Raw genomic sequence first — 16,243 nt, 5'->3', positions numbered from 1 at the left:
TTACATTAGAAATGTGTATTTTCACACACAGGCATTGAAACGGAATGAACAAACTTTTAAACAAACTCAGGCTGATGGCAAAACACTTTAATTACACAGTTTACTCAAAAAAGGTTCTAAATGATGACAAAAAAAAAACAACCTGTGTTTAGAAAGTCTTCTGCATGACTGATGCTGAAAAACTCAAAAGACCAAACGGCACATATGATACATATTTACAACTTTACTGGTGCGCTTTTTTTCCCCTTTCACAAGCCGAAGCAATCACGTCCAAGGACATCTTCACAGACACACACACACACACACACACACACACACACACACACACACACACACACACACACACACACACACACACAATCATCTACCATCTACCATCTTTCTTTGATCGGAAAGATCGTCTCACATGGCATTCTGTATTTTTCTTCTTTGACTTTTCTAATTCTCTTTATTTCAAGGGACTACATGAGCACTGTGTAACACATAGATAAGCGATTAATGCCTACAGGCATTTAAAGAATAATGTTACCATTGATACTTATCACGTGACGAATTGCATAACGTTATATATGATATAGGTGTACATTCTGTGTTTAAATGTGCTGTGAATTAAAAAAATACATGTTTTTGATGAATCAGATGGAAAAGATTTAATTGCAGTGTTTAAATCCACTCTTTTTTTTTTATTTATTGGAAGTGTTTAATAATTTAGTCTAAATGCTTTACATCCTGCAACGTGCGTTCACTCGAAGCTGGTATAGAGTTCACTTTATATTCTGACATGCCACCAATATATTATATGAATTTCTATAAATAAACTCATTACACAACATGATTACACTGCTGTATCTGATACGGGCATCCGACTTTCCTGGATGTGACCCGAAAGAAACTCACTAGTGCCGCGTTCACTGTGCACAACATGAATTTCCTCACCGTAGAGGCACCATTTCAACAGATTTTCCATTTTGCATCAAGCTGTTATACCAGATAAAGGATTTTAACAAGCACATTAGCATATTGTTTCCTCTAATGTAAAAACAAAACAAAAAAAATGTAGGTTGATTGCTTTCTACAGTGCATTGCAATACTGACAACCTGTTCATATATTACAATGGATTGTTCCTTGGTTTTATTATGTAGGTGAAAAAGATGGTATTTGTTAATATTATTATTTTTATCATCATCATCCTTTTAGAAAAGAATTGACTGAATAATTGCATGAATTCGCAGGTGTTCCTAATAAAGTGGACACTACAGTACCAACGTCATTATTTTTCATCTGTCACATTATATTCAGGGTACATGGGAGTTATACTTCGAATCTGTATGTGCTTAGTCCAAATGGTGCACATACAATGTAAAAAAAAAAAAAAAAAAAAAAAAAAAAAACCTTTACAAATACAAACAATAAAAAAACTGGCTATGTGCAACTATGACCGCTATTTCAGAAGACTACATGGCAGGCTTGTGAATAAATTCTGCTGTGGTGTATAATACTGACTAGACCTCGCTGTGTGTTGAGTACTCTAATAAGTTCGAACGTGTTGCGCCGGGTTGAAGCGGGTTTTCTGCCACGTGCGTGTACGAGTGCCATTTCTTTTGCATACATCAGATCCTATATCATAAAATGTTTACAACCAAATCAGAACAAATGACTACTGCTGGGAGAAGAAAGTGCAAGTATTTTGGCTCCGACGTTATCGTTTCAGCTTTTTTTTTTCTTTAGGACATTATTTTTTTCTCTCTCTCTCTTTCTGTTTAAGTCGTCAGCCACTTCTTCTCTCGACTCTTGGCTCATCTTCTGGAAGCTTCTGTTCTCACACTAGACGGCCTACTGGGAAGAGACAGGATAAGAAACGAGAGTCAGAGATTCAGTGTTCACTTCAATGCACATCACATGACCAACAGCAGCTTTGCCGATCTCACACACACACACACACACACACACACTACAGGACATTACAGAAAGTCTTAAATCCCAGTGCGTGTGTCTGAGAAAAGGAGGATGAGATGTGCGTTCTCTCCCTTGCGGAAGTCATGTGGGAACCCGATCTCTCCTCTGTGATCACATCGTAACTCTTTCTTAGCCTCTACCTTCTTATGCTCATCCCTCTTTCTTTCTCACTTACTATTTCTTTGTCCTCCATCCTGTCTACTGACCCCTGTCACAGTTTATTTAGTGCTGACGTCTGTACTGTACTTTATGTCTACGGTTGGAGTGTGTCAAGATGTAAGGCAAGCTTTTCAGAAAACAATTGTTTAAGCCTGCAGATGAAGATCCTCTTCACGGTTCTCTTTATTTCCTTCACACCATTTAACTGCTCCACTGAACCTCTTAGTTCTAATCATGAATGGATAAAAAAATGTTCTTTATTATATTATAACTGTTAGAATTGGCTGAATGCTTTGCTATAAAAAGGTTAAAGCTATTTATGCTGGAATACTGTAGGTCAATTGTCAACTTCAAGGTGGGAACAGTGAGCAAACTTCACGCCAGAATCACCCTCAAGTGTTTTTCTCAAGATTCAAGAATCAAGTTTTTGATTTGTTATGCGAAATACAACTTGCATTAGAATAGAAACCTAACTGGCTATTAAGAAAACTGCTAATATAAAATAAAAAGTAAGAGAAAATAAAAGTAAATAAGAGATTTAAGAGAATATATTTGTGAATGATAAATTATTGAAAACGCATTAATTTACAAACGCTTCGCTCTATCATTTTCAATCGTTTCCCAAAAGTTGCTTATCTACGCTGAAACATCTTGAAAACGCTCCCTGTACTGCGCATGAGTCAAATGCGAGATGATTCGTCCTGCGTCATTTCCGCCTTTTCGTCTCTTTGAAACTTTGCAGCGATGTCGAGGAAAGGCACTGTCACATGACTAAAAATGCGTCGTTGTTTACGAAAGCCTTTTCAAAGTCCGCACTGCCACACGAAATAAGCGTTTAAAAAAGCTTTGGGTTGACCAAAAAAGCAGTCTCGGTGTGGACGAAAGGCCAAAACGGAGGGGAAATTATGTGTTTTTGAACGAAAACCTATTAGTATGAACATGGCCTGCACAGTGTGATTCGAATCCTAATTACCGCATTCATATTCACATTACTATCCTGAAATAATGCGACATTAGACAAAATCAATCTAACATCTAAAGGGATTGTTGAAGTCAGCAGCATGGGGTATGGGACTCCTTTTGGGCCCATTAATCACAGTAAAGCTGGAGAGCTGAGGAAATAAAGGGCTTGACTGGGCTAGAGAGCCCAGATTGCTTACAGGTGGCGCCTAAAGACAGCAGTGGGAGAGTTCCAGTTGAGCTTCATAGCCCATGGGGGAAGGGCATGGGGAGTAGATGGGGCTTTTGGCCCTGGAGAGCAGTGTGTGTGTGTGTGTGTACAAGAACCAAAGGTTAACAGCAGGTTTCTGAGGGGGAGTGGGGTGACGCAGGTGTGCTCCAAGTCAAATACTGGTATGTTTGTGTTTTATTACACCCGACAGATTTACTGCTTACACTATCTCCGCTGAAAAGTAGATGCTCTGTATGTGTATCACAACAGACAGTGCTATCAACCATATATATTTGGGAGCTCACAAGATAACTTGACTTTTATGTCTATTATTTAGTGTGATGGCCTTTAGGAGCTTTTTTGGAGAGAACTCGAGAGTTCTCGTTTGTCCACTGGTTCTGAGGACCTTGTAAGATCTGAGTGTCTGCGCACTCAGTCTTCTCTATAGCTTCAGTCCCCTATGGCAATTAAGAGGCTTTAGAGAAGCAGTCCACTTTGGCCTCTCCTCATTCAGCAGGGGAAAGTGGTGAAATGACTGCGCCATTAAGGACACAAAGCTGCTCCCCGGACACGATCGAGGGATAAAGCGGAGAAACCAGATCCGGTCTGTCTTCGAACAGCCTTACTTGAGTGCTGATCTGTGATTAGAGCCATGCACACTACGGCCCAGTGTAAAATGACTACACACTGACACTCAGGTTGATGCTCTGGTATTCACAGGTTTACAAGGAAAAAAAAAAAATGCTTTCACATTATTAAAAGACCAAATGTCTTATGTTGCATTTTCATTGGATCACAGCATTTCTCCAGACAGAATTCCAGGGTTTTGAAATATACAAGAATTCAGGCAGGATTCTGAACTATTTCTAAAAAGGAATATGGCTCTGGACTATGATTCCCATCAGCCACTGCACCATCACTTGTCACTATTAACTTCACCTGTTCCATTTCTTCATTGATTGCCACATGTCTATAAGTCTCACGTTTTATAGCCCTCTAGGTCTGGCATTTGTCTGCCATGCTTTTCTCTTCATGCTCAGGTTTAAATGTATGTTTAACATTATTTGGTGTAAGTTCTATAATCTTTGTTTATTATTAACTCATGTCGTTGCATTTGTATCTGCTAATCCACTTATTCCATGGCATTTGTATTTTACATGCAAAAAGACATAAAACCATGACTAACAATTATTCCTAGGCATGAAATATATACGTGCACATCTCCCCGTATCACTCTTTGTTTAAACAGAATTTATAAGCGAACTTAAATGATTTTCCATAGTAACCAATCTAGTAATAAAGAAATAGCAAAATTTGATGTGAGTAGATCTGAATTATTCCTAAAAGTTATTAAGTCTACAGTATAGCCTTACTTGCACCATGCAAAGCAGAAACAAAGTAATGCTGCACTGATAACACATAATGCACTGACGATTTCAAGTGGAATATTGAATATCCACTAATCCACTTTGTGGTCCAAATAAACTTATGTTTATCCAGGCAACATAACTAATAAACTTTCTTTCAGTTTCTCCCATTAGGGGTCGCCACAGCAGATCATCTGCATGTTTGATTTGGCACATGTTTTCACGCTGGATGCCCTTCCTAACGCAACCCTCCCCATTTATCCGGGCTTGGGACCGGCACTAAGAGAACACTGGCTTGTGCAACCCTAATGGCTGGGGTAGGTTCCCTGACCGGGAATCCAACCCGGGCCGCAGCGGTGAGAGCGCCGCATCCTAACCACTAGACCACCAGGGACTCCCAGGCAACACTACTAATGAACCTTAGTAATCAAGAGCATACTGATTTTGGTTTTGCTTGATTTGCTTTCCCTATAAAAAACAGGAGAACGTTGTCAAAGCCAGGTGACACCAAAAAACACTAACAATGAGGCAGTAATATATAATAATAACAATATACAATAATGTGTGAAATGAAATGTGCAGGGCAGGTGGGTTTTAGGGTGAGAACTCAGAGAAAAGCAACTTCCAAAACAAATGGCCTGGAAGAATCGGCCACTGTGGTTTAATAGGCCTTCTCATTTTTAGTAAGGACATAAAAGTTAAACTGTCCCTTTGCAGGGTAACGATTAGTGCTCTGGCTTCCTTCGGTGAAAGGAAAGGAATGTAGTGTGTGAAGCACTGTTAAAATTAGCGTATATCACTATGTATATGGCAGAATGTTCTTCATATTCAGATTAATTATTTAGATACTTAAGCTGATTTTAAAACGAGCGCATTTCTATAATTTATGAAATGCAACCAAAAATCAGTCTGCAATACAATGTCATCTAGAAGCAAGAAGAAGTTTTACAAATGTAAATAAAAAAGCAATTAATCATATTACAATATATAACTTCACTCACTAACACACACACACACACACCTATATATCTGTCAATCAACAAAAGAATTGTCATTAGTTAACTTGTGATTAATTGCAAATAAATTGCACATTTCTATCTGTTCTAAATGTACCTTAAATTAATACTTTTCAAATTTTTACTACTCTAATCAACCTGGGCATGGACTAATATGGATGTTTTATGCAAATGTATGTTTATTATTAGTAAAACCAGACTCAGAGCATGAAGACAAAATATTCTTGTAAATGTTTTTAAGTAATTCTGGTGTTATGTAAATCATCAGGACACCAATCAAAACTTTTGCTATGTTTCCACACGGACGGTTTTATTCGCCGGATGTGTGCATTATGGAGGATTTTGAATCTTGATTTGAGACTTGATGCATCAGTAAAACAAATGTTTTAATTAAAATTAAAAATACATTTTTTTGGTGAAGTTTTTTAGTAAAGAAAGGATGTCGTGAATAAATGTGGCAGGAGTGATGTGTGATCGAAAGGTGTCTGCGAGTAAAAGTTTATAGGACTGTGGTGAGACCTGCAATGTTTGGATTAGAGACAGTGGCATTGAGTAAAAGACAGCAGGTGGAGCTGGAGGTGGCAGAGCTGAAGATGTTGAGGTTTTCGTTGGGAGTGACGAGGATAGACAGGATTAGAAATGAGTTTATTAGAGGGACAGCGCATGTAGGATGTTTGAGAGACAAGTTGAGGTAGGTGAGATTGAGATGGTTTGGACATGTGCAGAGGAGGGACATGGAGTATATCAGTAGGAGAATGCTGAGGATGGAGCTGCCAGGAAGGAGGAAAAGAGGAAGACCAAGGAGGAGGTTTATGGATGTGGTGAGGGAAGACTTGCAGGTAGTTGGTGTGAAAGAGACAGATGTGGAGGACAGGGGGGTATGGAGACGGATGATCCGCTGTGGCGACCCCTAATGTGAGCATTTCGTACGAAGAAGATATACATGGCTGCCATTTGACTTTTGAGTCGGAGTCCTACCTTACTGAAGGACTAAACAGCGTCCACTAGAGCAGCATCAAAGCTATCTACTATAGAGGGTGTCTGGGCAATTTTTTTTATACTGAACTCCTAAGATGTTCAACTTCAGATCGGAAAGTTGAAATGCTAACACCTTCAAGCTGCCACTGCTGGGCCCCTGAGCAAGGCCCTTAACCCACAACTGTATAGTTGTATTATTGAGATAATTGTAAGTCACTCTGGATAAGGACAACTTCATAAATGCCATAAATGTAAAATATGCACTCACAATAATGTGGCCATGAGCTACTACAGTACATTAAGTTCATGATTTTATAATATGAAGCTATCGAAAATAGTGTTTTTAATCTTTTTTTGCCACATTAACTATAAACTTTTTTTTGGCTTCTCCCAATAAGGGTTGCCACAGCGGACCATCCGCATGTTTTGATTTGGCACATGTTTTTACGCTGGATGCCCTTCCTAACGCAACCCTCCCCATTTATCCGGGCTTGGGACCGGCACTAAGGCTTGTGCAACCCTAATGGCTGGGGTTTGTTCCCTGACCGGGGATCGAACTATAATCTTTTTTTTATTTGATGTTCTCTCCTGCAAATAAAACATGTTTGTAAAGATTTAAAGCATTGTAAAGATTTTCAGATCCTATTTTAACACGCCTTTCGGTGGATTTTTAAGGGATAATAAGCCGATTATTCAGGTCGATTTTTTAGTTTATTAAACAGTATCTGCAGATTTTGCTACAAATAAGGGCGATTAGAAGGCAGGTACATCTGACACATCAAACTGTGCGTGTACATTCAGCGCTTGCGTTAGAGTACATAACTATCCCTCACCAGCAGGGGGCAGTAGTCTGTAACAGGCATCCAAACAGGGAAACCGAAAGAGGTAGAATATGAATATAAAAAGCAAGTAGCGTGTCCACCTGCTGCGATTATTACTAACGGATTCGTGTAGGTTTTTTTAATCATGTCTGCTAAATTGCAAAGACAAGCTAATTAGCCAATCTGATTCTCTTTCTCGTCAACGAGCTCCGCCGCTGATTCGACATACAGAATCTGCCGAAAAACAGCTGATGCCGTCTGACTAAAGACATTGGTGCGGAAAAAACTAAAGCTGACACTTGACCCTCACCCCCGACATTCCCCAAAGGCCCTCGGGCTTTAAATTCTTATCATTCGTTTTTAATCTAGCCTTATATATTTCATTGTTCAAAAATTATGTTGCATTTGGAGAGAAAATAAAGAGAGAATGAGAATAACATTTGGAGAAAAAAAGAGAATAACATTTGAAGAGAGAATGAGAATAACATCTGGAGAGAGAATGAGAATAACATTTTAAGAGAGTGAGAATGAGAATAACATTTGAAGAGAGAATGAGAATAACATTTGGAGAGAGAATGAAAATAACATCTGGAGAGAGAATGAGAATAACATTTGGAGAGAGAATGAGAATAACATTTGGAGAGAGAATGAGAATAACATCTGGAGAGAGAATTAGAATAACATTTGAAGAGAATGAGAATAACATTTAGAGAGAATGAGAATAACATTTGGAGAGAGAATGAGAATAACATTTGGAGAGAGAATGAGAATAACATCTGGAGAGAGAATAAAAAAACATCTGGAGAGAGAATGAGAATAACATTTGAAGAGAAAATGAGAATAACATTTGAAGAGAGAATGAGAATAACATTTGGAGAGAGAATGAGAATAACATCTGGAGAGAGAATGAGAATAACATTTGGAGAGAGAATGAGAATAACATCTGGAGAGAGAATAAAAATAACATCTGGAGAGAGAATGAGAATAACATTTGAAGAGAAAATGAGAATAACATTTGAAGAGAGAATGAGAATAACATTTGAAGAGAGAATGAGAATAACATCTGGAGAGAGAATTAGAATAACATTTGAAGAGAAAATGAGAATAACATTTGGAGAGAGATTGAGAATAACATCTGGAGAGAGAATGAATAACATCTGGAGAGAAAATGAATAACATTTGGAGAGAGAATGAGAATAACATTTGGAGAGAGAATGAGAATAAAATCTGGAGAGAAAATGAGAATAACATTTGGAGAGAGAATGAAAATAACATCTGGAGAGAGAATTAGAATAACATTTGAAGAGAGAATGAGAATAACATCTGGAGAGGGAATGAATAACATCTGGAGAGAAAATAAATAATATTTGGAGAGAGAATGAGAATAACATTTGGAGAGAGAATGAGAATAACATCTGGAGAGAGAATGAGAATAACATCTGGAGAGAGAATAAGAATAACATCTGGAGAGAGAATGAGAATTACATCTGGAGAGAGAATGAGAATAACATTTAGAGAGATTGAGAATAACATTTGAAGAGAGAATGAGAATAACATCTGGAAAGAGAATGAGAATAATATTTAGAGTGATAGAATGAATAACAGAGAGAGAGAATGAGTAACATTTTAAGAACTGTATTGTATATAATTTAAGCAGTTTTCTGTATCATGTCAATTAGATTTTATTGCATGAAGGAGGAAAGAAAAATCAGCATCATATATCGGCCATCGGCCAATATCTAAATATCGGCAGTGGCCAGAGAAAAACCCATATCGTCGACCTCTAATTAATATTGTCAGATTTAATTTGTATTTATACAATGACGAAAATGTAAAGTTCATGATGTATGTATATGTGTATTGGATGATATATGTATTTTGGTTACATAAACCCGTCAGGCAGTGGCTCTGGTCTTTCTTCTGCTCCTCACATGAACCCAAATCACAAATATCTGAGCAGCGTGCAAATCTGTCTAAGAGTCTCACGACGCTGAATAACTTTGATTAGCCAATGTCTTAAAACTATTCAAGGTCAAAGTTTTTATTTTCTTAAAATCTGTAGACAGTTCTAGAACATGCTTCTTTTTTAAATACGGCCTGATCTGTTCGATCCGACACTGGGTGAAAAACCGAGCCAAGAAAAAGCGATTCATTTCACAAATCAAGGCTGAAGCCTCCGAAATGCTTACAGCCTAATAAAGTAAGTTAGAGATTTCAAGGTGTAAAGGCAACTATTCGCTGTGGGAATGGTGGTGTTGCTACAGATACAGAGTATTGCTTTAAGCCAACATACTTACAGTGCTCAGAAACAGAAAAAAAAAAAAAAAGTGCAAAAAGTCCATTTCAGCTTTCGGCTGCTGCCAGATTCGGGAAAATGGGCACTCGCTCTCATCGTGTCTTAGATTTTTTGGCAGAGGTGCGCCCCAAACCTTGAGTATACTCATCAATTTTCAATTCAGTGTATTCCAGTGAACTGACATAAAACTGTCTATTCAAAGACATTTGCGCCAATTTATCAATCCCCGAGTGTGTGCTGGGAAAGGCAGGCATGTCTATGGGGATCTAAAGCAAACCAGTGGACAGGGGGCAAAAAAAACCCCCCTTGGCTGTCCAAATGAACCTGTTGTTTATCCTGGCATGTCTGGCCATATGCTGCCTTGCCTGATGTTATGCCCCTTTTCAGCCACTGTTTTTCAGTGTGAAGCACGTAGCGCCAGGGTAAACACATGAGCTCAGGCCTCGCTGGCCCTGAAGCAGCCCGCAGGCCAGGGTAAACAGACACGACGCTCTTAATAACGAGACAATCCCACCAGACAGAGAAGAACTGAGTGCAGTGGGCTGAGGACCTGTCATCACGTAGTGACCGGCAAACTATGATAGAGATTCTCAGGCTGAGAAAATCAGACTCACAGGGAAAGGAAGAAGAGAAAAGCTAAGAAAACCGTAACATAAATTCGTCCAGGCAGTTTGAAATGTGAAATGTTTTCCCCCAGTACACAGAAATCAAATACAACCAATATAATAAAAAAAATCCTAATTAACAGGTGACATGGGAGAAGTCTGAAACTGTAGCCTTCCCATAGAGGGAATAAAATTGTAGACAAGCTATCCGGCCGCTAATAAATATAAACCTGCACTGTCTTTTCAGGGTGTGTTGGAGGATGATGATGTCTTCCATGAGCATCCATTTTAGCGCAACATTTTCCTACATGCGATCCAGACATGATCTGCTGTTTCACTATGTTCCTAGAATATACAGCATACTGAGAGCGAATGGAAAAAATACATAGAGAAAGACACTTGACTGGGTGGAACCCCCTCGTCTTGAGCGCTAGTGCTTATAAAAAAGAATCGCATCCTCATAATTTGGGGTTTCGTAACAGTAGAATGATTACATTCAGTCCAAACAATGTGTCATTTAATATCTTTAAAAGTAAAAGAAAAGACGGGTTTTAATCCAATACAAATTACAGAACCTTTCATACCACGGCTAGTGATTTTTGATTAATGAGGTGGGACAGCTAAGACATGTAATTTCACTTGAGCGCAGAAACAGGTGCATCCTCCTCGAACAGGCCTGCATGCTCAGGTCAACTAAGGGCAAGGAGTAATTATTCCCAGTCGAACATGATGACCCTGCCTCCTGTAATTCCACTACCTCATTGCTCCACGCAGACTGGGCTATTGAGCTAAACTGAATGGCTGACTGTCCTGCTACGCTCTGTTTACCTGCGCTAAGTTTCTTCAGCATGAAATATTAACACTACTTTCTAAACATCTTCCTTACGACACACATACTGTATATCCAAATGAATTGCTATTTCTAGCTCTGCCAACACACACAAACACACACACACACACACACTCATCCTTTCGCTGACATGCTGCAATTCTGTTCTGTGTTAGTAATTCTGAATGTTAATGCATGATATTCAGAGCCATCTGCACCCACTCATGTTAGTGAAAGCGATTAGTGCGGCCTTACTGAACAAATTAGTTCCTTGCCTTGTCCCCTGACTGCTGCTGCTTGTTGTTGTACCTGCAGAAGAGAGAGAGGGAGGGAGAGAGTCGGAGAAACAGATTGAAAGATGTATACTTATCTCCACTACTCACAAATTCTTTCTGCAAGGCTTAAAAACTCAAACAACGTTTTGCAAGGCTAGCTGTCTTTTTCCATCAGTGTACACTTTCAGCAGTGAGATGAAACTTGCTCGTGGGACTGCATTTAATGCCCAGGAGTTCTTGAGTGTCCAGAACTAACTTGAAAAGCTTTCTTATACAATTTCCCAGTAATTTCTTACATTAATGTAATATAATGTAACTAATATGAAATGTAGCGTTAGATAACATCTTAATATGTATACATTTACTAAAAAAAAAATTATTAAAAAAATTTACCAGATTTGTTACAAATGCAAATTGTAGTTTCATTTATTATTTGTATTATTTTGCAGTCAATTCATTTTTTATTTCAAAATAAAATTGTATTTGTCACAGCATTATTAAATGCTTTTTTGACTGTCTGACTTGGAAGGAAATACAATATAAATATATACACACACACACACACACACACACACACACACACACACACACACACACACACACACACACACACACACACGCACAATAGAAGAAAGTTATTTCTGTATTCTATTAAATTCCATGTCCTGTTTTCATTTCAAGGTTTCATTCCTCTTTCACCACAGCAATTTTCAATTCCAATTTATTTTTAACTACATATAATGTTATGGAATGTCAAGTTAGGTTCTAATTTGTGTTATGACAGCTTGAAATCTTCTTCTAAAAATCTCTCAAAACACAAAAACCAGCAGTCCTAAAGATGTTTTTTTTATGCAAAAAAAAAAAAAAAAAACCTTATTGTGGCAGTTTTTCTACAAAAAGCTTTACTATATCACCAATGATATTATATACGTATATGATATAAGTATTAGTCCATTAGCCAGGAATGAACTCTTACCTTAGACTATAACATTAGAATGCAATCTTTAATATATTGATTTTGTTTTGCACAAAAGAAATGCCCCCTTATTAAATAACATGATATTTTAAATAATTCACATATCACAATAATCCCCAGTTCTGCCTATAGATTCACTTCTTATTGTCCTAACCTTCTTTATTGACCCCAAGACATCCTTTCAGCTCCTGCAGAGAAATGGCCTTGTCCTTGTTCAGGTCACAGTAATCAATAAACTTGCGAGCACATTTCTTAGGCTTGGCTTTCTTTTTTACGTAACGTTTGAAGGGCTTCATCTCCTTTTTGCTGATGTCGTGGCTGCGGTTGTTGTCCAGCTGGAAGAAGTACCACTGAACCACACGTTCCTCCAGAGTGTGGCTCGGGTCAGGCTCTGCAAATCTGCACAAGATTTCTGCAGGGTAAGAGGTTATCATGCAACGCATATACGCATAAAACAAAACATGTTTGGAAACATCAGCACGCTTTAGTAGTGCGTATAAAATAAGATTACGTGTTGAAATACAAGAAAAATCCTGTGCCTTAATCATGTGCAGTTATCATTTGATACTTGAAGGAAATCATGCAGAAATATTGAGCATGTTTATAGTAAAATATTTAGCATGATAAAGGTGAAGATCGTATTAGCAAGAAATTTGTAAGCTTGGAAGATGATCTGTTTGAGTAAAGTCAACAAATAATCAGGATGAAAAAGCTGGACAGACAATAGTTTTGTTTTTGTTTTTACATTTTTTACTTCAAATTAATATTTATGCATTAAAGTCATATTTATTTGTATTTAAAAGTCTTATCAGGGTCAATTTATCCTTTCAGGGATAAATCACAAATCAAAATAAATCATTTCTATGCATATTTAAAAAAATAAATAAAAAGCATCTTACCTCCCGCCACCAGAGGGAGTAGGTGAGTTAATGGTGTTTACCATGTCTGTGGTCAGAGCATCCAACAAACTGGTTATGAATTCTACTTTCTTGCCATCTGGGCAGCCTGTCAGATTGAAACAAAGAGGAACTACATGACCACACAAGCTTATACAATGAAAAAAAGCAGAATGTTTTTGCTAATTTGGCTTACAGTCAGATACGCTGAGAAAGTTGTGCAAAAGTGCTTAACGTTAGCTTTACAAAATAGATGCGGGTGTCTGCATGCATAAATGAATTAATAATAAAATAAATAGACACATGCAAGGTGACATAATCCAGCTTTTTTTTTATAGAGCATTGCGCAACACTTTGGCTAGTACCTTGCTTAATTGCTCCAGATGTAACGCCTTAACCGCAAGTGTTTTCAGCCTAATTATGTCTTTCAAAGAGCAACTTCAAACACAAGAACATAAACGAAGCCACTTTTACCCCCAAAATCACTGCTTTTGCATTCTCTCACACTCTATCTGACCTCCCTGTGCACCAGTCCCTCTGTTCCTCTTGTTTGACCTCTGGGGCAGTTTGGGGTCTTGTTGCATGCAGGTGAATCCATTTAGTGTGACTTCGGCCAGGGCAAGAGTCTTGATGCACCGCTTCACTGCCTCACTAACGGGCAAGGTTTTAAATTAGAGCGTATCCAATATGAAATTGGATTGGACCGTTTCAAACTCCTCAATGGATGCGAAATATTTTAGCTACTTCCTTGTTTGTTTTTTAAGAGTTTCAGGAAGGTTTCAGGAAGGTGACCCTTGCTAGATCACGTCTCCAGATAGAAAAGTCATATTTTACATAAAAGGATGTGAATCTTTTCCTGAAGAGTGACAAGTTACATAGGTAGAGTACATAAAACAGAGGAAGAAAAAAAAAAACCACCCTGTATTATCCCTCCGCCTCTTAATGAAGCCCCTCTCCAACCAGCCATAAACCACGACACACATCTGCTGCTCAGTCAGGAGCCATGTTTTACTCTGTAAATGTACCAGATGTGGAATTAAAGAGCAGTTATAATGCAACTTTGAATGAAGGGTAGAAAGTAGATCAACCAAAGGAAAGGAAATAAGCAGAAACCAGTGAAAAGACCGGGGACCCTTGTGAAAGCTTCCCGCTTGAAAGAAAGACCACCTCGAGGTGGCAACACATGGGAATTATAATAATCCCATAACCGTTTCCCAAATCGTGTTAGTGAGCGCAAACAGACACCGAACACTTAAGTTCACGACTACAGTATAAAGCGAGATTATTGTCTCTGTTTTACACAGTGGGTTTACAGGCAGCAGTCCTCACCATTCAGATCTCGGTCTCTGAAAGGATCCTCCATATCTGACACAGGGGGGCGGACTGCACATTCTGGCTTTTTATATCTAGGAGAAAGCAGACGATGAGAGAGAAAAAGAAAGAGAGAGAGAGAGAGAGAGAGAGAGAGAGAGAGAGAGAGAGAGAGAGAGAAAGAGAGATTTTGAACTAGTTGAGACACAATAGTCAGAATAAAATCCGGGAAATCGGGGGAATGGAAAAAGCCACGCGAGCCAAGACAAAAATAAAAACCTGGACATTTAGGGGAAAAAATCTATTGTCTCATCAAATGTAATGACTCAGGAACATTTTTAAAGTGAAGCCATAAACCTAGTGACTTGCAATGCTTGAGAGGTTTTTAAAAACAGCAGTTTTAAGTTGTTTTGCACAACATGCCTTGCTTTAGTCTTATATAGTCATTTATAAAGTCTGCATTTAAGATTTATAAGTGAGAATTAGCTGAATGAATGAATGAATGGATGGATGGATGGATGGATGGATGGATGGATGAATGAATGAATGAATGAATGAATGAATGAATGAATGAATGAATAGGTTTGTTATGGACCTTGCTCTTGGTGAATTTCATTTTTGAATTTTTTTGTACTTCTAAAAATGCTCAGTGATCTAAGAGTGTTTAAGGGATGAGCATTTTCCGTTATTTTTCAATAAAAGCGGTCACTCAAACCATAAGCTTTACTCAAACACTAGGACAATACAAGAAATGCAGTCATCAGAGCAATATGTGACTTTAATTGCATAAATATTCAGACTCATGGCTGCTTAAGAAGATTTTTCATGTGGATTATTTTGATGGTTAAAATTGACCAGCGTGTAGTTCATGCCGCTAAGGTTACCAGATTTGTCTTTAGTATTGGTGTGTAAGATGAAGCATCTGGACCAGGGGTATCTAATCTTTTTCACAAAGGGCCTGGTGTGGGTGCAGATTATCATTCCAACCAACCAAGTGTGGCCCTTGATTGGATGGAATGAAAACCTGCAGCCACACCAGCCCTTTGTGAAAAAGATCTGATCTAGACCAAGGGTCTCCAAACTCCAGGAGGGGGAGAGGGAGTTATATACATATATATCGTATATATTTATATATATAAAAATGTTAGGGTTGTCAAAATTAATGCAAATTTATTTTGACGGCACAAATTTTATTAACGGGTGATAAATGCAGCACGCATTGCTGTTTGACCATTTTTATTAAAAATAGTATTAAATATTTACAACGTCCTTTCTTTACTCAGATACATAAAAAAAAAATTCACCCAAAAAAATTTTAATCAGTAAACAATTGTTTTACTGATACAAATCCCAAAAGAGGCACCAAAATGCACCTACATTTGCATAGAGCATCCATATTTGCATATATATAATTTCTGATCCGAACATTTTATGTTGTTATAATATATATATATATATATATATATATATATATATATATATATATATATATATATATATATATATATATATAAATGGCGGATTTTGGTGCCTCGTGAATTTTTCTGTGACTTTTTTATATATATACATAAAATAATCCAATGGTT

At 37.8% G+C, this 16,243-nt stretch overlaps 1 protein-coding gene across 10 annotated transcripts in view; it reads right to left on the bottom strand.

The window, feature by feature from the left end:
- Window positions 1-16,243, bottom strand: part of smoc1 (SPARC related modular calcium binding 1) — a 53,330-nt gene continuing 37,087 nt past the window's right edge. For 7 of the 10 annotated variants that reach the window (XM_046855652.1, XM_046855657.1, XM_046855659.1 and 4 more), the window contains 5 exons: window positions 14,676-14,752; window positions 13,350-13,455; window positions 12,605-12,849; window positions 11,475-11,508; window positions 1-1,837 (listed from right to left, as the gene is read on the bottom strand). In XM_046855652.1, the coding sequence (XP_046711608.1) occupies window positions 1,798-1,837; window positions 11,475-11,508; window positions 12,605-12,849; window positions 13,350-13,455; window positions 14,676-14,752 (502 nt within the window). In that variant the 3' untranslated portion in view covers window positions 1-1,797. Of the gene's footprint in view, window positions 1,838-11,454; window positions 11,509-12,604; window positions 12,850-13,349; window positions 13,456-14,675; window positions 14,753-16,243 lie in introns of all 10 variants that reach the window. The other 3 variants (XM_046855653.1, XM_046855655.1, XM_046855654.1) reach the window with 3 other exon arrangements.

This window comes from Silurus meridionalis, chromosome 8 (genome assembly GCF_014805685.1).
Source record: "Silurus meridionalis isolate SWU-2019-XX chromosome 8, ASM1480568v1, whole genome shotgun sequence".
Taxonomy (NCBI): Eukaryota; Metazoa; Chordata; class Actinopteri; order Siluriformes; family Siluridae; genus Silurus; species Silurus meridionalis.
Note: the sequence above shows the minus strand (reverse complement) of the source record. Positions and strands in the feature narration are given on the sequence as shown.